This window comes from Oncorhynchus gorbuscha, linkage group LG14 (genome assembly GCF_021184085.1).
Source record: "Oncorhynchus gorbuscha isolate QuinsamMale2020 ecotype Even-year linkage group LG14, OgorEven_v1.0, whole genome shotgun sequence".
Classification (NCBI taxonomy): Eukaryota; Metazoa; Chordata; class Actinopteri; order Salmoniformes; family Salmonidae; genus Oncorhynchus; species Oncorhynchus gorbuscha.
The window spans coordinates 1197131-1224469 of record NC_060186.1 but is presented as its reverse complement, the minus strand read 5'-3'; the positions used below and the strand labels follow the sequence as shown (position 1 = coordinate 1224469).

At 42.4% G+C, this 27339-nt stretch overlaps 1 protein-coding gene across 1 annotated transcript in view; it reads left to right on the top strand.

Moving 5' to 3' along the window:
* Positions 1 to 1862: 1862 nt before the first annotated feature.
* LOC123994327 (LARGE xylosyl- and glucuronyltransferase 1) overlaps positions 1863 to 27339 on the top strand; it is a gene marked incomplete at its 5' end in the record, with an annotated part of 83870 nt that continues 58393 nt past the window's right edge. The window contains 4 exon segments of the mRNA XM_046296819.1: positions 1863 to 2176; positions 6171 to 6253; positions 17574 to 17697; positions 18109 to 18280. Coding sequence (XP_046152775.1) covers positions 1863 to 2176; positions 6171 to 6253; positions 17574 to 17697; positions 18109 to 18280 — 693 coding nt within the window.

Here is a 27339-nt window from a genome sequence, read left to right as displayed (position 1 = left end):
GATGGTGACAATAGATGGTGACAATAGATGGGGACAATAGATGGGGACAATAGATGGGGACAATAGATGGGGACAATAGATGGGGACAATAGATGGGGACAATCGATGGGGACAATAGATGGGGACAATCGATGGGGACAATAGATGGGGACAATAGATGGGGACAATAGATGGGGACAATCGATGGGGACAATCGATGGGGACAATCGATGGGGACAATCGATGGGGACAATCGATGGGGACAATAGATGGGGAAAATAGATGGGGAAAATAGATGGGGACAATAGCAGGCAAAGATAGGGACAATAGCAGGCAAAGATCGGGACAATAGCAGACAAAGATAGGGAAATTATGTTTGATCGCCACGGTGTTTGATTGCCACGGTGTTTGATCGCCACGGTGTTTGATGTTGATCGCCACGGTGTTTGATCGCCATGGTGTTTGATCGCCACGGTGTTTGATCGCCACGGTGTTTGATCGCCACGGTGTTTGATCGCCACGGTGTTTGATCGCCACGGTGTTTGATCGCCACGGTGTTTGATCGCCATGGTGTTTGATCGCCACGGTGTTTGATTGCCACGGTGTTTGATCGCCATGGTGTTTGATGTTGATCGCCATGGTGTTTGATCGCCACGGTGTTTGATCGCCATGGTGTTTGATCGCCACGGTGTTTGATCGCCACGGTGTTTGATCGCCATGGTGTTTGATCGCCACGGTGTTTGATCGCCATGGTGTTTGATCGCCATGGTGTTTGATCGCCACGGTGTTTGATCGCCATGGTGTTTGATGTTGATGGCCACGGTGTTTGGTCGCCATGGTGATTTCCTTAAAAATCTGCTAAATAACTCAAAGGTTCAATGTTTCATCAAGAAGAAGAAGACAAAATGTCCCATTCATTAACAAAACATTTGTTCTCACATTTCATTTCCTTACAATGAATGTTCTCGGGTTTTTCTCTCTCTGTTTTGCAACACTACAAATGTTGTTCTGGACTTCAGAAGTTTTTTTTTTAGCTTGATATTAAATGACCAGAAAGTAACTCCATATTTATTCTCTCATGTCTGAGGACATATCGGGGGGGGGAAGAGGAGAGAAGAAATTGATACTGGTTGAAATTAGAGCCTGGTGCGTAGCTATAGCCCCCGGCTCTCCTCTCAGTATCCAGGATATTGATTGAACGGTATCTGTGTGCTCCAAGGCTAGAGATGCATCACTTGGACCTGACTGCTAATTTGAAACCTCAGCCTCCATTAGGTCTTTTGACATTCAGCCCGATGCTGCTGTTGCTGTGAAGACTTTAACATCTCCTCTTAGTACAGTGATATAAAACATCACTGATGCTGTGAACACTTTAACATCTCCTCTTAGTACAGTGATATAAAACATCACTGATGCTGTGAACACTTTAACATCTCCTCTAAGTATATATATATATATATACTAATCAGTGACTCCTTGTCTCAGGTGCTTCTTCTGCAGTCGTAGTGCTCTGGTTTCATCTTTCCTCACATCACACCCAGCAATGTCAGTGATTCGTATTGATTCACGGAGAGAAGTTGAGGCAAGCCGAGTTAAGAGTTAAAGTTGAAATTGAGAACCCTGCTGAGTCTATACCCTGAAGTGATGAGATCCTGCTGCGGGGCTAGTACCCTGAGCTTTAGCCAGCTGAAGATCAGTTGGCTTGAACACATACTGATCTGGGACCAGGCGAATGGCTTATTGCAGTGGTCTTAAACTCGTGGTTTACGAGCCGCAACTGGCCAGTGAGTTGATTTAACGTGGCCCTCAGTTGACTTAATGAATGTGGCACTATTGCTTCTGATAAACTTTCTGTTTCTCTGTCTCCTCTACAGTGAAGCCCTTCCCCCTGTCGCCCCTGTTGCCTCAGTTGTCCACGTTGACGGCCAGAGGCGGGGCCTTGGGTGGGGGTGTGTCTAGGGAGGCGTTGGAGCTGAGGGTCCGTGAGGTCGAAGAGGAGAACCAACTTCTCCGCCGTGAACTCAGCCGACCCCCCCGGAGCCCTGCTGGCCCTGCTCCACATCACACCAATCACCGCGGCAACCAGAGCAAGACTCACTCGGAGGAGGGAACAGGGGACAACGAGGCGGGGCTTAAAGCTGGCTCCTCGGGCAACAGGTCAGACTGTGTGCAGCAGCCAGCGGTAGACAAGTGTGAGGTGAGTTACACTAGGAGGAGATAAGACTGGTAGACTAGTGTCAGGTGAGTTACACTAGGAGGAGATAAGACTGGTAGACTAGTGTCAGGTGAGTTACACTAGGAGGAGATAAGACTGGTAGACTAGTGTCAGGTGAGTTACACTAGGAGGAGATAAGACTGGTAGACTAGTGTCAGGTGAGTTACACTAGGAGGAGATAAGACTGGTAGACTAGTGTCAGGTGAGTTACACTAGGAGGAGATAAGACTGGTAGACTAGTGTCAGGTGAGTTACACTAGGAGGAGATAAGACTGGTAGACTAGTGTCAGGTGAGTTACACTAGGAGGAGATAAGATAAGACTGGTAGACTAGTGTCAGGTGAGTTACACTAGGAGGAGATAAGACTAGTAGACTAGTGTCAGGTGAGTTACACTAGGAGGAGATAAGATAAGACTGGTAGACTAGTGTCAGGTGAGTTACACTAGGAGGAGATAAGACTGGTAGACTAGTGTCAGGTGAGTTACACTAGGAGGAGATAAGACTGGTAGACTAGTGTCAGGTGAGTTACACTAGGGGGAGATAAGACTGGTAGACTAGTGTCAGGTGAGTTACACTAGGAGGAGATAAGACTGGTAGACTAGTGTCAGGTGAGTTACACTAGGAGGAGATAAGATAAGACTGGTAGACTAGTGTCAGGTGAGTTACACTAGGAGGAGATAAGATAAGACTGGTAGACTAGTGTCAGGTGAGTTACACTAGGAGGAGATAAGATAAGACTGGTAGACTAGTGTCAGGTGAGTTACACTAGGAGGAGATAAGACTGGTAGACTAGTGTCAGGTGAGTTACACTAGGAGGAGATAAGACTGGTAGACTAGTGTCAGGTGAGTTACACTAGGAGGAGATAAGACTGGTAGACTAGTGTCAGGTGAGTTACACTAGGAGGAGATAAGATAAGACTGGTAGACTAGTGTCAGGTGAGTTACACTAGGAGGAGATAAGACTGGTAGACTAGTGTCAGGTGAGTTACACTAGGAGGAGATAAGACTGGTAGACTAGTGTCAGGTGAGTTACACTAGGAGGAGATAAGACTGGTAGACTAGTGTCAGGTGAGTTACACTAGGAGGAGATAAGACTGGTAGACTAGTGTCAGGTGAGTTACACTAGGAGGAGATAAGACTGGTAGACTAGTGTGAGGTGAGTTACACTAGGAGGAGATAAGATAAGACTGGTAGACTAGTGTCAGGTGAGTTACACTAGGAGGAGATAAGACTGGTAGACTAGTGTCAGGTGAGTTACACTAGGAGGAGATAAGACTGGTAGACTAGTGTCAGGTGAGTTACACTAGGAGGAGATAAGATAAGACTGGTAGACTAGTGTCAGGTGAGTTACACTAGGAGGAGATAAGACTGGTAGACTAGTGTCAGGTGAGTTACACTAGGAGGAGATAAGACTAGTAGACTAGTGTCAGGTGAGTTACACTAGGAGGAGATAAGACTGGTAGACTAGTGTCAGGTGAGTTACACTAGGAGGAGATAAGACTGGTAGACTAGTGTCAGGTGAGTTACACTAGGAGGAGATAAGACTGGTAGACTAGTGTCAGGTGAGTTACACTAGGAGGAGATAAGATAAGACTGGTAGACTAGTGTCAGGTGAGTTACACTAGGAGGAGATAAGACTGGTAGACTAGTGTCAGGTGAGTTACACTAGGAGGAGATAAGACTGGTAGACTAGTGTCAGGTGAGTTACACTAGGAGGAGATAAGACTGGTAGACTAGTGTCAGGTGAGTTACACTAGGAGGAGATAAGACTGGTAGACTAGTGTCAGGTGAGTTACACTAGGAGGAGATGAGGTACGATCAGCCTGTCTGTTTAGTGTGTTAGCCGCTCCTACAGTTGATCCTGACAGTACTGTGTACGTGGGTATTGATTCTCTACCAGAGTAATGCACCAGTAATGTGACATTCAGCACTGCATGTAGTCCATTCGTGTTATACCTCCATCTAAGGTCATCCTAACATCTAACACACCTTTCTATTTCATATATTCACTAATCTACTTTTTTAAATTTTATTTGGTCAATTCCCAGAGTGCATACATTTTCATACGGGTCAATCTTGGATAAATTGCCAAAGACTTCAGTCACCCCTAGTTATAGACTGTTCTCTCTGCTACCGCACGGCAAGCTGTACTGGAGCGCCATGTCTAGACTCTTTAAACAGCCTCCACACACCCCAAGTTATAGACTGTTCTCTCTGCTACCTCACGGCAAGCTGTACCGGAGCGCCATGTCTAGACTCCTTAAACAGCCTCCACACACCCCAAGTTATAGACTGTTCTCTCTGCTACCTCACGGCAAGCTGTACCGGAGCGCCATGTCTAGGACCAGAAGACTCCTAAAACAGCCTAATGAATTAACAGTGTGTGTTTGTAGAGAAGACCGTAGATAATGAACTTACAGAACTTACGTAGATAAGAGTCATTTAGGAGTCAGATAAGAGTCATTTAGGAGTCATATAAGGTTTCCAAATATATGAATCTTCCAACTCAACAGGACAACAGGAGCAGTGCTGTGCATTTAGACTCGCTGTTGATGTGTGTGTTGCTCTTCAGTCTCTCGGTCACGTCGCTACCTTTGTTTTTACCGTTCTACGGACTCCGCAGTAGACTGAGGCCCAACGGTAGACTGAGGCCCAACGGTAGACTGAGGCCCAACGGTAGACTGAGGCCCAACGGTAGACTGAGGCCCAACGGTAGACTGAGGCCCAACGGTAGACTGAGGCCCAACGGTAGACGCGAGGCCCAACGGTAGACGCGAGGCCCAACGGTAGACGCGAGGCCCAACGGTAGACGCGAGGCCCAACGGTAGACGCGAGGCCCAACGGTAGACGCGAGGCCCAACGGTAGACGCGAGGCCCAACGGTAGACGGAGGCCCAACGGTAGACGGAGGCCCAACGGTAGACGGAGGCCCAACGGTAGACGGAGGCCCAACGGTAGACTGAGGCCCAACGGTAGACTGAGGCCCAACGGTAGACTGAGGCCCAACGGTAGACTGAGGCCCAACGGTAGACTGAGGCCCAACAGTAGACTGAGACCCAACAGTCATTATGAACAGGGATTATGACTGTTTGATATAAATGACACTATAGTCTAGTATATACTATAATATAATTAGTGGTCTGGAAATACGTTGACATTTGCTAAAGTAAATAATTAGTCGGAAACAACTTTTCCGTCATTGTGATTCTTTCATGTGTACTTTAGAGAGACGGCAACGTTGCCGTTCGCTAGCAAAGTTTGTTATTTAAAAATTGGCTAACGATGCTAATGTCAGCTCGCTAAGTTACTGTTGTCCCCTCGATCTTAGTTAGCTGGCTAACGTTATAGTGCGTCTAAAGTCAATCTGGCGTCATCACAACGATGACGAAATGTTTTTCCTACCAATGATTTGACTCCTTGTATTTCCCAAGCAACCCTGTAATGCAGTGTTGTTTAAATCTTCACCAGTGTCAAGACAATAGCATTGAGGACAACACTCAGTCAGTCGGGCATCAGCCCTGAAACGAATGTTCAATACAATACTGTGACCCCCATCTATAAAGGGCTTTAGCCTCGTGCTGATTGGTTCCTAGAAGGCAGTAAAGATGGGCTTGAGCTAGTTCACATACTGTATTCTTCCCTGGTGCTACTATAGTGGGTTTCGAATGTGGGATTTAGTCTTGATGTGGGATAAACACTATTCCCTCTGAAATAATTGCCTAACTAAATGGTGCTTAGTGTTCAGAGACATGTGATAAGGGGTTCTGTTACTGCTACAAGCAAAGGACAAATCATGTTGGACTTTGTAGAAAATAATGTTCTTTACTCTCTCTCTGTTTCCCCCACTTTCTCTTTCTCTCTCTCTCTCTCTCTCTTTCTCTCTCTCTCTCTCTCTCTCTCTCTCTCTCTCTCTCTCTCTCTCCCTCACCTGCTGTCTCTCTCTTCCTCTCTCTTCCGTTCTCTCTCTCTCCTCTCAGACCATTCACGTGGCCATCGTGTGTGCCGGGTACAACGCCAGTCGTGATGTGGTTACACTCGTCAAGTCAGTCCTTTTTCACAGGTAGGTACACACACACACACACACACACACACACACACACACACACACACACACACACACACACACACACACACACACACACACACACACACACACACACACACACACACACACACACACACACACACACACACAGCTGGGCCTGTCTACAGCCCTCCTCTCTCAGCAGTCTGAATATGCTGCCGCCCACTCTCAGTCGCATGGCAACGCCACCACCTCAGTGAACCCCCTAGCTCTGTGTGTGTGTGTGTGTGTGTGTGTGTGTGTGTGTGTGTGTGTGTGTGTGTGTGTGTGTGTGTGTGTGTGTGTGTGTGTGTGTGTGTGTGTGTGTGTGTGTGTGTGTGTGTGTGTGTGTGTGTGTGTGTGTGAGAGATTTTATTGTAAATGAGAACAGAATACATTTCTAAACGCTTCTACCTTAACTACAGGATGGGTGTCCCTAAACCGGTACGGTTGTTGATAACGTGACTGGAATGACGTTGTAAAACAACAGCCAACTTTCCGGGACATAGACATGTCTCATATGGGCAGAAAGCTTAACATTCCTGTTAATCTAACTGTAGTGTCCAATTTACAGTAGCTATTACAGTGAAACAACACCATGTTATTGTTTGAGGAGAGTGAGCAACAACAGAACACTTTTATCACATCGACTGGTTTGATACATTCACCTCTGAAGGTAAATAATGCACTTACAATTCAGTCATCAGGCTCTGATCTGTCATCCTGAGGGGGTCCCAGAGATAAAACGTAGCACAGTTTTGTTCGATAAAAAACAATTTTTATGTTCAAATGTAGGGAACTGGGTTCTACAGTTTGATGTGTGAGTTAGTGGATCAGAGACACTGTTATTCTGTGTGGATCAGAGACATTGTTATTCTGTGTGGATCAGAGACACTGTTATTCTGTGTGGATCAGACACGTTGTTATTCTGTGTGGATCAGACACGTTGTTATTCTGTGTGGATCAGACACGTTGTTATTCTGTGTGGATCAGACACACTGTTATTCTGTGTGGATCAGACACACTGTTATTCTGTGTGGATCAGAGACACTGTTATTCTGTGTGGATCAGAGACACTGTTATTCTGTGTGGATCAGAGACACTGTTATTCTGTGTGGATCAGAGACACTGTTATTCTGTGTGGATCAGAGACACTGTTATTCTGTGTGGATCAGAGACACTGTTATTCTGTGTGGATCAGAGACACTGTTATTCTGTGTGGATCAGAGACACTGTTATTCTGTGTGGATCAGAGACACTGTTATTCTGTGTGGATCAGACACACTGTTATTCTGTGGATCAGACACAGTGTTATTCTGTGTGGATCAGAGACACTGTTATTCTGTGTGGATCAGACACGTTGTTATTCTGTGTGGATCAGAGACACTGTTATTCTGTGTGGATGAGACACTGTTATTCTGTGTGGATCAGACACGTTGTTATTCTGTGTGGATCAGAGACACTGTTATTCTGTGTGGATCAGAACACATTGTTATTCTGTGTAGATCAGACACACTGTTATTCTATGTGGATCAGACACACTGTTATTCTGTGTGGATCAGACACACTGTTGTTCTGTGTGGATCAGACACACTGTTATTCTGTGTGGATCAGACACACTGTTATTCTGTGTGGATCAGACACACTGTTATTCTGTGTGGATCAGACACACTGTTATTCTGTGTGGATCAGACACACTGTTATTCTGTGTGGATCAGACACACTGTTATTCTGTGTGGATCAGGCACATTGTTATTCTGTGTGGATCAGACACATTGTTATTCTGTGTGGATCAGACACATTGTTATTCTGTGTGGATCAGACACATTGTTATTCTGTGTGGATCAGACACACTGTTATTCTGTGTGGATCAGGCACATTGTTATTCTGTGTGGATCAGACACACTGTTATTCTGTGTGGATCAGACACACTGTTATTCTGTGTGGATCAGGCACACTGTTATTCTGTGTGGATCAGGCACACTGTTATTCTGTGTGGATCAGGCACACTGTTATTCTGTGTGGATCAGGCACACTGTTATTCTGTGTGGATCAGACACACTGTTATTCTGTGTGGATCAGGCACATTGTTATTCTGTGTGGATCAGGCACATTGTTATTCTGTGTGGATCAGACACACTGTTATTCTGTGTGGATCAGAGACACTGTTATTCTGTGTGGATCAGAGACACTGTTATTCTGTGTGGATCAGACACACTGTTATTCTGTGTGGATCAGAGACATTGTTATTCTGTGTGGATCAGAACACACTGTTATTCTGTGTGGATCAGGGCCATTGTTATTCTGTGTGGATCAGGCACATTGTTTAGGTTAATAAATTGTGTCATCTGCTATGTCAGAACAACTTCCAGTCTACAGAGCCAAGGGAGATATTTAACCCCAGAAATACACAGTCTCTTTTAGAAGAATATTTCTGAATGGAATCGATTATAGACGAGGAGTTTATCCTGTCATCCCTGTTGAATGTCATCCTGGGTCTAGACCTTGTATCTGGGCTTTATGTGACAGGATTTATTACCCCCCAGGGCTGTGATTCTGTCTGACAGCCCAGAGCAGAGACCAAAACACAGGCTGTGATTCTGTCTGACAGCCCAGAGCAGAGACCAAAACACAGGCTGTGATTCTGTCTGACAGCCCCGAGCAGAGACCAAAACACAGGTTGTGATTCTGTCTGACAGCCCAGAGCAGAGACCAAAACACAGGTTGTGATTCTGTCTGACAGCCCAGAGCAGAGACCAAAACACTGGCTGTGATTCTGTCTGACAGCCCAGAGCAGAGACCAAAACACTGGCTGTGATTCTGTCTGACAGCCCAGAGCAGAGACCAAAACACTGGTTGTGATTCTGTCTGACAGCCCAGAGCAGAGACCAAAACACTGGCTGTGATTCTGTCTGACAGCCCAGAGCAGAGACCAAAACACAGGCTGTGATTCTGTCTGACAGCCCAGAGCAGAGACCAAAACACTGGCTGTGATTCTGTCTGACAGCCCAGAGCAGAGACCAAAACACTGGTTGTGATTCTGTCTGACAGCCCAGAGCAGAGACCAAAACACTGGCTGTGATTCTGTCTATAGGTGTTCCTACGGTTCTGTTGGATCAGAGACAAAGTAGGCCCCTTCCTCGTCCATTTCTATTAATAAAAATCAATCTCATGTTGGTGTAGAGAGCTCCCTGTCGTGTGTGTGTGTGTGTTTCCTCCTCTCTCAAGCTCTCACATATATCATGTTATAGACGTGTTATAGACGTGTTATCTGAACAGATATATCATGTTATAGACGTGTTATAGACGTGTTATAGACGTGTTATCTGAGCAGATATATCATGTTATAGACGTGTTATAGACGTGTTATCTGGACAGATATATCATGTTATAGACGTGTTATAGACGTGTTATCTGAGCAGATATATCATGTTATAGACGTGTTATCTGAGCAGATATATCATGTTATAGACGTGTTATAGACGTGTTATCTGAACAGATATATCATGTTATAGACGTGTTATAGATGTGTTATAGACGTGTTATCTGAGCAGATATATCATGTTATAGACGTGTTATAGACGTGTTATCTGAACAGATATATCATGTTATTGACGTGTTATAGACGTGTTATCTGAACAGATATATCATGTTATAGACGTGTTATAGACGTGTTATAGATGTGTTATAGACGTGTTATCTGAGCAGATATATCATGTTATAGACGTGTTATAGACGTGTTATAGACGTGTTATCTGAACAGATATATCATGTTATAGACGTGTTATAGAAGTGTTATCTGAACAGATATATCATGTTATAGACGTGTTATAGACGTGTTATAGACGTGTTATAGACGTGTTATAGACGTGTTATCTGAACAGATATATCATGTTATAGACGTGTTATCTGAACAGATATATCATGTTATAGACGTGTTATAGATGTGTTATAGACGTGTTATCTGAACAGATATATCATGTTATAGACGTGTTATAGATGTGTTATAGACGTGTTATCTGAACAGATATATCATGTTATAGACGTGTTATAGACGTGTTATAGACGTGTTATCTGAACAGATATATCATGTTATAGACTTGTTATCTGAACAGATATATCATGTTATAGACGTGTTATAGATGTGTTATAGACGTGTTATCTGAGCAGATATATCATGTTATAGACGTGTTATAGATGTGTTATAGACGTGTTATCTGAACAGATATATCATGTTATAGACGTGTTATAGATGTGTTATAGACGTGTTATCTGAGCAGATATATCATGTTATAGACGTGTTATCTGAGCAGATATATCATGTTATAGACGTGTTATCTGAGCAGATATATCATGTTATAGACGTGTTATCTGAGCAGATATATCATGTTATAGACGTGTTATAGACGTGTTATCTGAACAGATATATCATGTTATAGACGTGTTATAGATGTGTTATAGACGTGTTATCTGAGCAGATATATCATGTTATAGACGTGTTATAGACGTGTTATCTGAACAGATATATCATGTTATTGACGTGTTATAGACGTGTTATCTGAACAGATATATCATGTTATAGACGTGTTATAGATGTGTTATAGACGTGTTATCTGAGCAGATATATCATGTTATAGACGTGTTATAGACGTGTTATCTGAACAGATATATCATGTTATAGACGTGTTATCTGAACAGATATATCATGTTATAGACGTGTTATCTGAACAGATATATCATGTTATAGACGTGTTATAGACGTGTTATAGACGTGTTATCTGAACAGATATATCATGTTATAGACGTGTTATCTGAACAGATATATCGTGTTATAGACGTGTTATCTGAACAGATATATCATGTTATAGACGTGTTATAGACGTGTTATCTGAGCAGATATATCATGTTATAGACGTGTTATAGACGTGTTATAGACGTGTTATCTGAACAGATATATCGTGTTATAGACGTGTTATAGACGTGTTATAGACGTGTTATAGACGTGTTATAGACGTGTCATAGACGTGTTATAGACGTGTTATAGACGTGTTATAGACGTGTTATAGACGTGTTATCTGAACAGATATATCATGTTATAGACGTGTTATAGACGTGTTATAGACGTGTTATAGACGTGTTATCTGAACAGATATATCGTGTTATAGACGTGTTATAGACGTGTTATAGACGTGTTATCTGAACAGATATATTGTGTTATAGACGTGTTATAGACGTGTTATAGACGTGTCATAGACGTGTTATAGACGTGTTATAGACGTGTTATAGACGTGTTATAGACGTGTTATCTGAACAGATATATCATGTTATAGACGTGTTATAGACGTGTTATAGACGTGTTATAGACGTGTTATCTGAACAGATATATCGTGTTATAGACGTGTTATAGACGTGTTATAGACGTGTTATCTGAACAGATATATCATGTTATAGACATGTTATAGACGTGTTATAGACGTGTTATCTGAACAGATATATCATGTTATAGACATGTTATAGACGTGTTATAGACGTGTTATCTGAACAGATATATCATGTTATAGACGTGTTATAGACGTGTTATCTGAACAGATATATCATGTTATAGATGTGTTATAGACGTTTTATAGACGTGTTATCTGAACAGATATATCATGTTATAGACGTTATAGACGTGTTATAGACGTGTTATAGACGTGTTATAGACGTGTTATCTGAACAGATATATCATGTTATAGACGTGTTATAGACGTGTTATCTGAACAGATATATCATGTTATAGACATGTTATAGACGTGTTATAGACGTGTTATCTGAACAGATATATCATGTTATAGATGTGTTATAGACGTTTTATAGACGTGTTATCTGAACAGATATATCATGTTATAGACGTGTTATAGACGTGTTATAGACGTGTTATAGACGTGTTATAGACGTGTTATAGACGTGTTATAGACGTGTTATAGACGTGTTATAGACGTGTTATCTGAACAGATATATCGTGTTATAGACGTGTTATAGACGTGTTATAGACGTGTTATAGACGTGTTATAGACGTGTTATAGACGTGTTATAGACGTGTTATAGACGTGTTATAGACGTGTTATAGACTTGTTATCTGAACAGATATATCATGTTATAGACGTGTTATAGACGTGTTATCTGAACAGATATATCATGTTATAGACGTGTTATAGACGTGTTATAGACGTGTTATAGACGTGTTATCTGAACAGACATATGTTATAGACGTGTTATAGACGTGTTATAGACGTGTTATCTGAACAGATATATCGTGTTATAGACGTGTTATAGACGTGTTATAGACGTGTTATCTGAACAGATATATCGTGTTATAGACGTGTTATAGACGTGTTATAGACGTGTTATAGACGTGTTATAGACGTGTTATAGACGTGTTATCTGAACAGACATATCATGTTATAGACGTGTTATAGACGTGTTATAGACGTGTTATCTGAACAGATATATCGTGTTATAGACGTGTTATAGACGTGTTATAGACGTGTTATAGACGTGTTATAGACGTGTTATAGACGTGTTATAGACGTGTTATCTGAACAGATATATCATGTTATAGACGTGTTATAGGCGTGTTATAGACGTGTTATCTGAACAGATATATCATGTTATAAACGTGTTGTAGACGTGTTATAGACGTGTTATAGACGTGTTATCTGAGCAGATATATCATGTTATAGACATGTTATCTGAACAGATATATCATGTTATAGACGTGTTATAGACGTGTTATCTGAACAGACATATCATGTTATAGACGTGTTATAGACGTGTTATAGACGTGTTATCTGAACAGATATATCGTGTTATAGACGTGTTATAGACGTGTTATAGACGTGTTATAGACGTGTTATCTGAGCAGATATATCATGTTATAGACGTGTTATCTGAACAGATATATCATGTTATAGACGTGTTATCTGAACAGATATATCATGTTATAGATGTGTTATAGATGTGTTATAGACGTGTTATAGACGTGTTATCTGAACAGATATATCATGTTATAGACGTGTTATCTGAACAGATATATCATGTTATAGACGTGTTATCTGAACAGATATATCATGTTATAGACGTGTTACCTGAACAGATATATCATGTTATAGACGTGTTATAGACGTGTTATCTGAACAGATATATCGTGTTATAGACGTGTTATCTGAACAGATATATCATGTTATAGACGTGTTATCTGAACAGATATATCATGTTATAGACGTGTTATAGACGTGTTATCTGAACAGATATATCATGTTATAGACGTGTTATAGACGTGTTATCTGAACAGATATATCATGTTATAGACGTGTTATAGACGTGTTATCTGAACAGATATATCATGTTATAGACGTGTTATCTGAACAGATATATCGTGTTATAGACGTGTTATCTGAACAGATATATCGTGTTATAGACGTGTTATCTGAACAGATATATCGTGTTATAGACGTGTTATAGACGTGTTATCTGAACAGATATATCATGTTATAGACGTGTTATAGACGTGTTATCTGAACAGATATATCATGTTATAGACGTGTTATCTGAACAGATATATCATGTTATAGACGTGTTATAGACGTGTTATCTGAACAGATATATCATGTTATAGACGTGTTATAGACGTGTTATCTGAACAGATATATCATGTTATAGACGTGTTATCTGAACAGATATATCATGTTATAGACGTGTTATAGACGTGTTATCTGAACAGATACATCATGTTATAGACGTGTTATAGACGTGTTATCTGAACAGATATATCATGTTATAGACGTGTTATAGACGTGTTATCTGAACAGATATATCATGTTATAGACGTGTTATAGACGTGTTATCTGAACAGATATATCATGTTATACACGTGTTATAGACGTGTTATCTGAACAGATATATCATGTTATAGACGTGTTATCTGAACAGATATATCATGTTATAGACGTGTTATCTGAACAGATACATCATGTTGTAGACGTGTTATAGACGTGTTATCTGAACAGATATATCATGTTATAGACGTGTTATAGACGTGTTATAGACGTGTTATCTGAACAGATATATCATGTTATAGACGTGTTATAGACGTGTTATAGACGTGTTATCTGAACAGATATATCATGTTATAGATGTGTTATCTGAACAGATATATCATGTTATAGACGTGTTATAGACGTGTTATAGACGTGTTATCTGAACAGATATATCATGTTATAGACGTGTTATAGACGTGTTATAGACGTGTTATAGACGTGTTATCTGAACAGATATATCATGTTATAGACGTGTTATAGACGTGTTATCTGAACAGATATATCATGTTATAGACGTGTTATAGACGTTATCTGAACAGATATATCATGTTATAGACGTGTTATAGACGTGTTATCTGAACAGATATATCATGTTATAGACGTGTTATAGACGTGTTATAGACGTGTTATCTGAACAGATATATCGTGTTATAGACGTGTTATAGACGTGTTATAGACGTGTTATCTGAGCAGATATATCATGTTATAGACGTGTTATCTGAACAGATATATCATGTTATTGACGTGTTATAGACGTGTTATCTGAACAGATATATCATGTTATAGACGTGTTATAGACGTGTTATCTGAACAGATATATCATGTTATAGACGTGTTATCTGAACAGATATATCATGTTATAGACGTGTTATCTGAACAGATATATCATGTTATAGACGTGTTATCTGAACAGATATATCATGTTATTGACGTGTTATAGACGTGTTATCTGAACAGATATATCATGTTATAGACGTGTTATAGACGTGTTATCTGAACAGATATATCATGTTATAGACGTGTTATCTGAACAGATATATCATGTTATAGACGTGTTATCTGAATATATATATCGTGTTATAGATGTGTTATAGACGTGTAATAGACGTGTTATAGACGTGTTATCTGAACAGATATATCATGTTATAGACGTGTTATAGACGTGTTATCTGAACAGATATATCATGTTATAGACGTGTTATAGACGTGTTATCTGAACAGATATATCATGTTATAGACGTGTTATAGACGTGTATCTGAACAGATATATCGTGTTATAGACGTGTTATAGACGTGTTATAGACGTGTTATAGACGTGTTATAGACGTGTTATAGACGTGTTATAGACGTGTTATCTGAGCAGATATATCATGTTATAGACGTGTTATAGATGTGTTATCTGAACAGATATATCCTGTTATAGACGTGTTATAGACGTGTTATCTGAGCAGATATATCATGTTATAGACGTGTTATAGATGTGTTATCTGAGCAGATATATCATGTTATAGACGTGTTATAGACGTGTTATCTGAGCAGATATATCATGTTATAGACGTGTTATAGACGTGTTATAGACGTGTTATCTGAACAGATATATCGTGTTATAGACGTGTTATAGATGTGTTATAGACGTGTTATAGACGTGTTATAGACGTGTTATAGACGTGTTATCTGAACAGATATATCATGTTATAGACGTGTTATAGACGTGTTATAGACGTGTTATAGACGTGTTATAGACGTGTTATCTGAACAGATATGTTGTTCTGTGTGTTTATATCCAGAGGTTCCATGTTGTTCTGTGTGTTTATATCCAGAGGTTCCATGTTGTTCTGTGTGTTTATATCCAGAGGTTCCATGTTGTTCTGTGTGTTTATATCCAGAGGTTCCATGTTGTTCTGTGTGTTTATATCCAGAGGTTCCATGTTGTTCTGTGTGTTTATATCCAGAGGTTCCATGTTGTTCTGTGTGTTTATATCCAGAGGTTCCATGTTGTTCTGTGTGTTTATATCCAGAGGTTCCATGTTGTTCTGTGTGTTCTGTGTGTTTATATCCAGAGGTTCCATGTTGTTCTGTGTGTTTATATCCAGAGGTTCCATGTTGTTCTGTGTGTTCTGTGTGTTTATATCCAGAGGTTCCATGTTGTTCTGTGTGTTTATATCCAGAGGTTCCATGTTGTTCTGTGTGTTTATATCCAGAGGTTCCATGTTGTTCTGTGTGTTTATATCCAGAGGTTCCATGTTGTTCGTGTGTTTATATCCAGAGGTTCCATGTTGTTCTGTGTGTTTATATCCAGAGGTTCCATGTTGTTCTGTGTGTTTATATCCAGAGGTTCCATGTTGTTCGTGTGTTTATATCCAGAGGTTCCATGTTGTTCTGTGTGTTTATATCCAGAGGTTCCATGTTGTTCTGTGTGTTTATATCCAGAGGTTCCATGTTGTTCTGTGTGTTTATATCCAGAGGTTCCATGTTGTTCTGTGTGTTTATATCCAGAGGTTCCATGTTGTTCTGTGTGTTTATATCCAGAGGTTCCATGTTGTTCTGTGTTTTATATCCAGAGGTTCCATGTTGTTCTGTGTGTTTATATCCAGAGGTTCCATGTTGTTCTGTGTGTTCTGTGTGTTTATATCCAGAGGTTCCATGTTGTTCTGTGTGTTTATATCCAGAGGTTCCATGTTGTTCTGTGTGTTCTGTGTGTTTATATCCAGAGGTTCCATGTTGTTCTGTGTGTTTATATCCAGAGGTTCCATGTTGTTCTGTGTGTTTATATCCAGAGGTTCCATGTTGTTCTGTGTGTTTATATCCAGAGGTTCCATGTTGTTCTGTGTGTTTATATCCAGAGGTTCCATGTTGTTCGTGTGTTTATATCCAGAGGTTCCATGTTGTTCTGTGTGTTTATATCCAGAGGTTCCATGTTGTTCTGTGTGTTTATATCCAGAGGTTCCATGTTGTTCGTGTGTTTATATCCAGAGGTTCCATGTTGTTCTGTGTGTTTATATCCAGAGGTTCCATGTTGTTCTGTGTGTTTATATCCAGAGGTTCCATGTTGTTCTGTGTGTTTATATCCAGAGGTTCCATGTTGTTCTGTGTGTTTATATCCAGAGGTTCCATGTTGTTCTGTGTGTTTATATCCAGAGGTTCCATGTTGTTCTGTGTGTTTATATCCAGAGGTTCCATGTTGTTCTGTGTGTTTATATCCAGAGGTTCCATGTTGTTCTGTGTGTTCTGTGTGTTTATATCCAGAGGTTCCATGTTGTTCTGTGTGTTTATATCCAGATGGTCCATGTTGTTCTGTGTGTTTATATCCAGATGGTCCATGTTGTTCTGTGTGTTTATATCCAGAGGGTCCATGTTGTTTTCTAAATCTACTTTAAAGTATTGCGCTTATGCTCTGAGTCTCACCTTATCCCTCTGTCCTGTGTGTGTGCGTGTGCGTGTGTGTGTGTCTCTTGCAGGCGAAACCCTCTCCACTTCCACATCATAACGGACTCTACAGCCCAGCAGATCCTAGCCTCTCTGTTCCGTACCTGGATGGTCCCTGCAGTCAGGGTGGACTTCTACGATGCAGACGAACTCAAGGTGAGACACATCTGCAGCCGGGACCCCCCCCCCCCTCAAAACACACACATCTACAGCCGGGACCCCCAAAACACACATCTACTGCCGGACCCCCACCCCCAAAACACACACATCGACAGCCGACCCCCCCCAAAACACACACATCTACAGCCGAACCCCCCCCCCCCAAAACACACACATCTACAGCCGACCCCCCCAAAACACACACATCTACAGCCAAACCCCCCTCCGAAACAACAACTACTCCATCTGCCCTCCTCAAACACACACATCTACAGCCGACTCCCCCCCCCCAAAAAAAACACACACATCCTGTTTCGGTCTGTTAATCTGGACTGAGGTGTCATGCTTCCTCATCAAGACTGTCCACGTTCGTGTCTGTTAACCCTCTACCTCCTTCTCTTCTGTCAGGCTGAGGTGTCGTGGATCCCCAACAAGCATTACTCCGGTATCTACGGTCTGATGAAGCTGGTGCTCACCAAGACCTTACCCCCAGACCTGCAGAAAGTCATCGTCCTGGACACAGATATCACCTTCGCTACGGACATCGCTGAGCTCTGGGCCGTCTTCCACAAGTTCAAAGGTGAGGCGACTACATCCTTTCCTGTTGGGGTGTAAATTGTGCTTCCTGTTGCTTCTGCTAAGGGGGGTTGTATTCATTAGGAGCCACTAGCAAAACTAAAATGAGTGTTTCTTATTGGACAAGGTCAGTTAGTCCCTCCCTGTTTCAAGTTATTTTTCTTCTGTTTGGGAAAGGGGGATACCTAGTCAGTTGTATAACTGAATGCATTCAACTGAAGTGTGTCTTCCTCATTTAACCCTCTGAATCAGAGAGGTGTGGGGGGGCTGCCTTAGTCAACATCCACGTCTTCAGCACCTGGAGAACAGTGGGTTAACTGCCTTGTTCAGGGCCCGGGGAACAGTGGGTTAACTGCCTTGCTCAGGGCCCGGGGAACAGTGGGTTAACTGCTTTGCTCATGGCCTGGGGAACAGGGGGTTAACTGCCTTGCTCAGGGCCCAGGGAACAGTGGGTTAACTGCCTTTCTCAGCGCCTGGGGAACAGTGGGTTAACTGCCTTGCTCAGGGCCCAGGGAACAGTGGGTTAACTGCCTTGCTCAGGGCCCAGGGAACAGTGGGTTAACTGCCTTGCTCAGGGCCTGGGGAACAGGGGGTTAACTGCCTTGCTCAGGGACTGGGGAACAGTGGGTTAACTGCCTTGCTCAGGGCCCAGGGAACAGTGGGTTAACTGCATTGTTCAGGGCCTGGGAAACAGTGGGTTAACTGCCTTGTTCAGGCCCCATGGAACAGTGGGTTAACTGCCTTGTTCAGGGCCTGCGGAACAGTGGGTTAACTGCCTTGCTCAGGGCCTGGGGGACAGTGGGTTAACTGCCTTGCTCAGGGCCCGGGGAACAGTGGGTTAACTGCCTTTTTCAGGGCCCACGGAACAGTGGGTTAACTGCCTTGCTCAGGGCCTGGGGAACAGTGGGTTAACTGCCTTGCTCAGGGGCAGAACGTCAGATTTCTTTACCTAGTCAGCTCGGGGATTCGATCCAGCAACTTTCCGGTAACTGGCCCAATGCTCCAACCACTAGGCTACGTTTGGTTCCTAATTGAGCAGTCTATTCAGGACGTGAATTTAAATTCAATTGATGATTTGCTTATTGTTGTTCTGTGAGGAGGAAGAGGGAGGTTGGGGGGAGGGAGGAGGTGGACTCCAGAGATTTATGGGTCCCTTTCTGTCCCACTGTGTATTACCTTTGGATGGGTTTTGGATCAATCTTCATTACCAGTTCACATTATGCTTCACCACTAGCCAACATGTTCATACCCCACCCAGTTAATACCCCACCCTGTTCATACCCCACCCTGTTCATACCCCACCCAGTTAATACCCCACCCCCACCCAGTTAATACCCCACCCCCACCCTGTTCATACCCCACCCTGTTAATACCCCACCCTGTTTATACCCCACCCTGTTCATACCCCACCCTGTTCATACCCCACCCTGTTCATACCCCACCCTGTTCATACCCCACCCCCACCCTGTTCATACCCCACCCTGTTAATACCCCACCCTGTTTATACCCCACCCTGTTCATACCCCACCCTGTTCATACCCCACCCCCCACCCTGTTCATACCCCAACATGTTCATACCCCACCCTGTTCATACCCCACCCTGTTCATACCCCACCCTGTTAATACCCCACCCTGTTTATACCCCACCCTGTTTATACCCCACCCTGTTCATACCCCACCCTGTTCATACCCCACCCCCACCCTGTTCATACCCCACCCCCACCCTGTTCATACCCCACCCTGTTCATACCCCACCCTGTTCACACCCTACCCTGTTCATACCCCACCCTGTTCATACCCCACCCCCACCCTGTTCATATCCCACCCTGTTCATACCCCACCCTGTTTATACCCCACCCTGTTCATTCCCCACCCTGTTCATACCCCACCCCCACCCTGTTCATACCCCACCCTGTTCATACCCCACCCTGTTCATACCCCACCCTGTTCATACCCCACCCCCACCCTGTTCATACCCCACCCCCCACCCTGTTCATTCCCCACCCTGTTCATTCCCCACCCTGTTCATACCCCACCCTGTTCATACCCCACCCTGTTCATACCCCACCCTGTTCATACCCCACCCTGTTCATACCCCACCCCCACCCTGTTCATACCCCACCCTGTTCATACCCCACCCTGTTCATACCCCACCCTGTTCATACCCCACCCCCCACCCTGTTCATACCCCACCCCCACCCTGTTCATACCCCACTCTGTTCATTCCCCACCCTGTTCATACCCCACTCTGTTCATACCCCACCCTGTTCATACCCCACCCTGTTCATACCCCACCCTGTTCATACCCCACCCCCCACCCTGTTCATACCCCACCCTGTTCATACCCCACCCTGTTCATACCCCCCACCCTGTTCATACCCCACCCTGTTCATACCCCATCCTGTTCATACCCCACCCTGTTCATACCCCACCCTGTTCATACCCTACCCTGTTCATACCTCACCCTGTTCATACCCCACTCTGTTCATACCCCACCCTGTTCATACCCCACCCCCACCCTATCCTTTCTACCTCTCACCCATTCAGTTAGCCTGTCCTTTCTACCTCTCACCCATTCAGTTAGCCTGTCCTTTCTACCTCTCACCCCATTCAGTTAGCCTGTCCTTTCTACCTCTCACCCATTCAGTTAGCCTGTCCTTTCTACCTCTCACCCATTCAGTTAGCCTGTCCTTTCTACCTCTCACCCATTCAGTTAGCCTGTCCTTTCTACCTCTCACCCCATTCAGTTAGCCTGTCCTTTCTACCTCTCACCCATTCAGTTAGCCTGTCCTTTCTACCTCTCACCCATTCAGTTAGCTGTCCCCCCCACCCGCTGAATTCTCACATACTGACAATGGCTGTGCACTACCACATGCCTCATTTGCCCTGGACAAAAGTAGTGTACTATATAGGGAATAGGGTGCTATAAAGTAGTGCACTATATAGGGAATAGGGTGCTATAAAGTAGTGCACTGTAGTCCTTCTGTAGCTCAGTTGGTAGAGCATGGCGCTTGTAACGCCAGGGTAGTGGGTTAGATCCCCGGGACCACCCATACGTAGAATGTATGCACACATGACTGTAAGTCGCTTTGGATAAAAGCGTCTGCTAAATGGCATATATTATATATTATATATATAGGGAATAGAATAGGGTGCTATAAAGTAGTGCACTATATAGGGAATAGGGTGCTATAAAGTAGTGCACTATATAGGGAATAGGGTGCTATAAAGTAGTGCACTATATAGGGAATAGGGTGCTATAAAGTAGTGCACTATATAGGGAATAGGGTGCTATAAAGTAGTGCACTATATAGGGAATAGGGTGCTATAAAGTAGTGCACTATATAGGGAATAGGGTGCTATAAAGTAGTGCACTATATAGGGAATAGGGTGCCATTAGGGAGGCACATGGATCCTAGCACATCCACAGGTGTACAGCAACGTGTTAGATGCTAAGTACTCCCTATTTTAAACCTGTGGTTTTATCCCATTTTTAAAGTAGAATCACCTACAGTGCTGAAACTTAAATTCCTTCTACTTTGCTATTTTAATGAATTCAGAACTACTTACAATTCCATTAGTTGTTTCAAACCATTATACCACAAATCACCTACAGTGCCAACACTGAATTGTGACATCAAAAAATAATTGTTAATTACCATAATGTATTCTATTTTAATGTTTAGAATTCAGAACTACTTTACAGTCCAATTAGAATTCAAACCACTCTCTGTTCCATCTAGCCAGCCAATCATTCTTTCCCAAGCAGGGATTCTTAAGCAGCGTATCGCAGGCACATTGGTTTGGATTAACAGTGATTGGTGGTTTAGGATTCTGAAAGTCTAATATTGAAGTCTCCGCCTCCCATGCATTATTTTACCCAGGAGACAGTATGCAGATAGTAGCTTGTCATTGTGAATGTTCAGGCAAAGAGGTAAAACTATCTCTGTAGATTCAGGTGTCTAGTGCTGCTCCTACAGCCCCCTGCTGGGTCTCTAACTGCCCCTACAGCCCCCTGCTGGGTCTCTAACTGCCCCAACAGCCCCCTGCTGGGTCTCTAACTGCCCCTACAGCCCCCTGCTGGGTCTCTAACTGCCCCTACAGCCCCCTTCTGGGTCTCTAACTGCCTCTACAGCCCCCTTCTGGGTCTCTGTCTCTAACTGCTTGTTTGGGTAGAAACCTAGCTAGATGTCTGACTGTAGGTTGTTGTTTGGGTAGAAACCTAGCTAGATGTCTGACTGTAGGTTGTTGTTTGGGTAGAAACCTAGCTAGATGTCTGACTGTAGGTTGTTGTTTGGGTAGAAACCTAGCTAGATGTCTGACTGTAGGTTGTTGTTTGGGTAGAAACCTAGCTAGATGTCAGACTGTAGGTTGTTTGGGTAGAAACCTAGCTAGATGTCTGACTGTAGGTTGTTTGGGTAGAAACCTGGCTAGATGTCTGACTGTAGGTTGTTTGGGTAGAAACCTAGCTAGATGTCTGACTGTAGGTTGTTGTTTGGGTAGAAACCTAGCTAGATGTCTGACTGTAGGTTGTTGTTTGGGTAGAAACCTAGCTAGATGTCTCAGACTGTAGGTTGTTGTTTGGGTAGAAACCTAGCTAGATGTCTGACTAGGTTGTTGTTTGGGTAGAAACCTAGCTAGATGTCTGACTGTAGGTTGTTGTTTGGGTAGAAACCTAGCTAGATGTCTGACTGTAGGTTGTTGTTTGGGTAGAAACCTAGCTAGATGTCTGACTGTAGGTTGTTTGGGTAGAAACCTAGCTAGATGTCTGACTGTAGGTTGTTTGGGTAGAAACCTAGCTAGATGTCTGACTGTAGGTTGTTGTTTGGGTAGAAACCTAGCTAGATGTCTGACTAGGTTGTTGTTTGGGTAGAAACCTAGCTAGATGTCTGACTGTAGGTTGTTGTTTGGGTAGAAACCTAGCTAGATGTCTGACCCTAACCCTAACCCTTCTCAGTAGACTGACTGGTCCAGTATGTATTTAATTCTCAGTAGACTGACTAGTCCAGTATATATTTTATTCTCAGTAGACTGACTGGTCCAGTATATATTTAATTCTCAGTAGACTGACTAGTCCAGTTTATATTTAATTCTCAGTAGACTGACTAGTCCAGTATGTATTTTATTCTCAGTAGACTGACTAGTCCAGTATATATTCTATTCTCAGTAGACTGACTAGTCCAGTATATATTTAATTCTCAGTAGACTGACTAGTCCAGTATTTTATTCTCAGTAGACTGACTAGTCCAGTATATATTTTATTCTCAGTAGACTGACTAGTCCAGTATTCTATTCTCAGTAGACTGACTAGTCCAGTATGTATTTTATTTAATTCTCAGTAGACTGACTAGTCCAGTATGTATTTTATTTCATTCTCAGTAGACTGACTAGTCCAGTATGTATTTTATTTAATTCTCAGTAGACTGACTAGTCCAGTATTTTATTCTCAGTAGACTGACTAGTCCAGTATATATTTTATTCTCAGTAGACTGACTAGTCCAGTATATATTCTATTCCCAGTAGACTGACTAGTCCAGTATTCTATTCTCAGTAGACTGACTAGTCCAGTATGTATTTTATTTAATTCTCAGTAGACTGACTAGTCCAGTATTCTATTCTCAGTAGACTGACTAGTCCAGTATGTATTTTATTTAATTCTCAGTAGACTGACTAGTCCAGTATGTATTTTATTCTCAGTAGACTGACTAGTCCAGTATTTTATTCTCAGTAGACTGACTAGTCCAGTATGTATTTTATTCTCAGTAGACTGACTGGTCCAGTATGTATTTAATTCTCAGTAGACTGACTAGTCCAGTATTCTATTCTCAGTAGACTGACTAGTCCAGTATGTATTTTATTTAATTCTCAGTAGACTGACTAGTCCAGTATGTATTTTATTTAATTCTCAGTAGACTGACTAGTCCAGTATTCTATTCTCAGTAGACTGACTAGTCCAGTATGTATTTTATTTAATTCTCAGTAGACTGACTAGTCCAGTATGTATTTAATTCTCAGTAGACTGACTAGTCCAGTATGTATTTTATTCCCAGTAGACTGACTAGTCCAGTATGTATTTTATTCTCAGTAGACTGACTAGTCCAGTATGTATTTTATTCTCAGTAGACTGACTAGTCCAGTTTGTATTTTATTCTCAGTAGACTGACTAGTCCAGTATATATTTTATTCTCAGTAGACTGACTAGTCCAGTATGTATTTTATTCTCAGTAGACTGACTAGTCCAGTATATATTTTATTCTCAGTAGACTGACTAGTCCAGTATGTATTTATTCTCAGTAGACTGACTAGTCCAGTATGTATTTTATTCCCAGTAGACTGACTAGTCCAGTATTTTATTCTCAGTAGACTGACTAGTCCAGTATTTTATTCCCAGTAGACTGACTAGTCCAGTATGTATTTTATTCCCAGTAGACTGACTAGTCCAGTATGTATTTTATTCTCAGTAGACTGACTAGTCCAGTATGTATTTTATTCTCAGTAGACTGACTAGTCCAGTATGTGTTTTATTCCCAGTAGACTGACTAGTCCAGTATTTTATTCTCAGTAGACTGACTAGTCCAGTATTTTATTCTCAGTAGACTGACTAGTCCAGTATGTATTCTATTCTCAGTAGACTGACTAGTCCAGTATGTATTCTATTCTCAGTAGACTGACTAGTCCAGTATATATTTATTCTCAGTAGACTGACTGGTGCAGTATATATTCTATAGTGTCAGGCAGGTTACTTTAAAGACTTCAAAGTAAATTTCTTGAAAAACATTTTCTCTGATACTCTTTCCCTATTTGTCTTTTCCTCCAATCATCACTTCCTCTGTCCCTGCCGTCTCCTCAGAGCACATTGCAGGAGACGGTTTTAAGGGCGGGTTTTACTGACTGACTGCTACTTCCTCTGTTGTTTTACTGACTGACTGCTACTTCCTGTTGTTTTACTGACTGACTGCTACTTCCTCTGTTGTTTTACTGACTGACTGCTACTTCCTGTTGTTTTACTGACTGACTGCTACTTCCTGTTGTTTTACTGACTGACTGCTACTTCCTGTTGTTTTACTGACTGACTGCTACTTCCTCTGTTGTTTTACTGACTGACTGCTACTTCCTCTGTTGTTTTACTGACTGACTGCTACTTCCTCTGTTGTTTTACTGACTGACTGCTACTTCCTCTGTTGTTTTACTAACTGACTGCTACTTCCTCTGTTGTTTTACTGACTGACTGCTACTTCCTCTGTTGTTTTACTGACTGACTGCTACTTCCTCTGTTGTTTTACTGACTGACTGCTACTTCCTCTGTTGTTTTACTGACTGACTGCTACTTCCTCTGTTTTACTGACTGACTGCTACTTCCTCTGTTGTTTTACTGACTGACTGCTACTTCCTCTGTTGTTTTACTGACTGACTGCTACTTCCTCTGTTGTTTTACTGACTGACTGCTACTTCCTCTGTTGTTTTACTGACTGACTGCTACTTCCTGTTGTTTTACTGACTGACTGCTACTTCCTCTGTTGTTTTACTGACTGACTGCTACTTCCTGTTGTTTTACTGACTGACTGCTACTTCCTCTGTTGTTTTACTGACTGACTGCTACTTCCTCTGTTGTTTTACTGACTGACTGCTACTTCCTCTGTTGTTTTACTGACTGACTGCTACTTCCTCTGTTGTTTTACTGACTGACTGCTACTTCCTCTGTTGTTTTAGTGACTGACTGCTACTTCCTCTGTTGTTTTACTGACTGACTGCTACTTCCTCTTCCACTCTAATGTCATCCCTACCATTCACACCCAGTCTAATGTCATCCCTACCATTCACACCCAGTCTAATGTCATCCCTACCATTCACACCCAGTCTAATGTCATCCCTACCATTCACACCCAGTCTAATGTCATCCCTACCATTCACATCCAGTCTAATGTCATCCCTACCATTCACACCCAGTCTAATGTCATCCCTACCATTCACACCCAGTCTAATGTCATCCCTACCATTCACACCCAGTCTAATGTCATCCCTACCATTCACATCCAGTCTAATGTCATCCCTACCATTCACACCCAGTCTAATGTCATCCCTACCATTCACACCCAGTCTAATGTCATCCCTACCATTCACACCCAGTCTAATGTCATCCCTACCATTCACACCCAGTCTAATGTCATCCCTACCATTCACACCCAGTCTAATGTCATCCCTACCATTCACACCCAGTCTAATGTCATCCCTACCATTCACACCCTCTGTCATCCCTACCATTCACCCAGTCTAATGTCATCCCTACCATTCACACCCAGTCTAATGTCATCCCTACCATTCACACCCTCTAATGTCATCCCTACCATTCACACCCTCTAATGTCATCCCTACCATTCACACCCTCTAATGTCATCCCTACCATTCACACCCTCTAATGTCATCCCTACCATTCACACCCAGTCTAATGTCATCCCTACCATTCACACCCTCTAATGTCATCCCTACCATTCACACCCTCTAATGTCATCCCTACCATTCACACCCAGTCTAATGTCATCCCTACCATTCACACCCAGTCTAATGTCATCCCTACCATTCACACCCAGTCTAATGTCATCCCTACCATTCACACCCAGTCTAATGTCATCCCTACCATTCACACCCAGTCTAATGTCATCCCTACCATTCACACCCAGTCTAATGTCATCCCTACCATTCACATCCAGTCTAATGTCATCCCTACCATTCACACCCTCTAATGTCATCCCTACCATTCACACCCTCTAATGTCATCCCTACCATTCACACCCAGTCTAATGTCATCCCTACCATTCACACCCTCTAATGTCATCCCTACCATTCACACCCTCTAATGTCATCCCTACCATTCACACCCAGTCTAATGTCATCCCTACCATTCACACCCAGTCTAATGTCATCCCTACCATTCACACCCAGTCTAATGTCATCCCTACCATTCACACCCAGTCTAATGTCATCCCTACCATTCACACCCAGTCTAATGTCATCCCTACCATTCACACCCAGTCTAATGTCATCCCTACCATTCACATCCAGTCT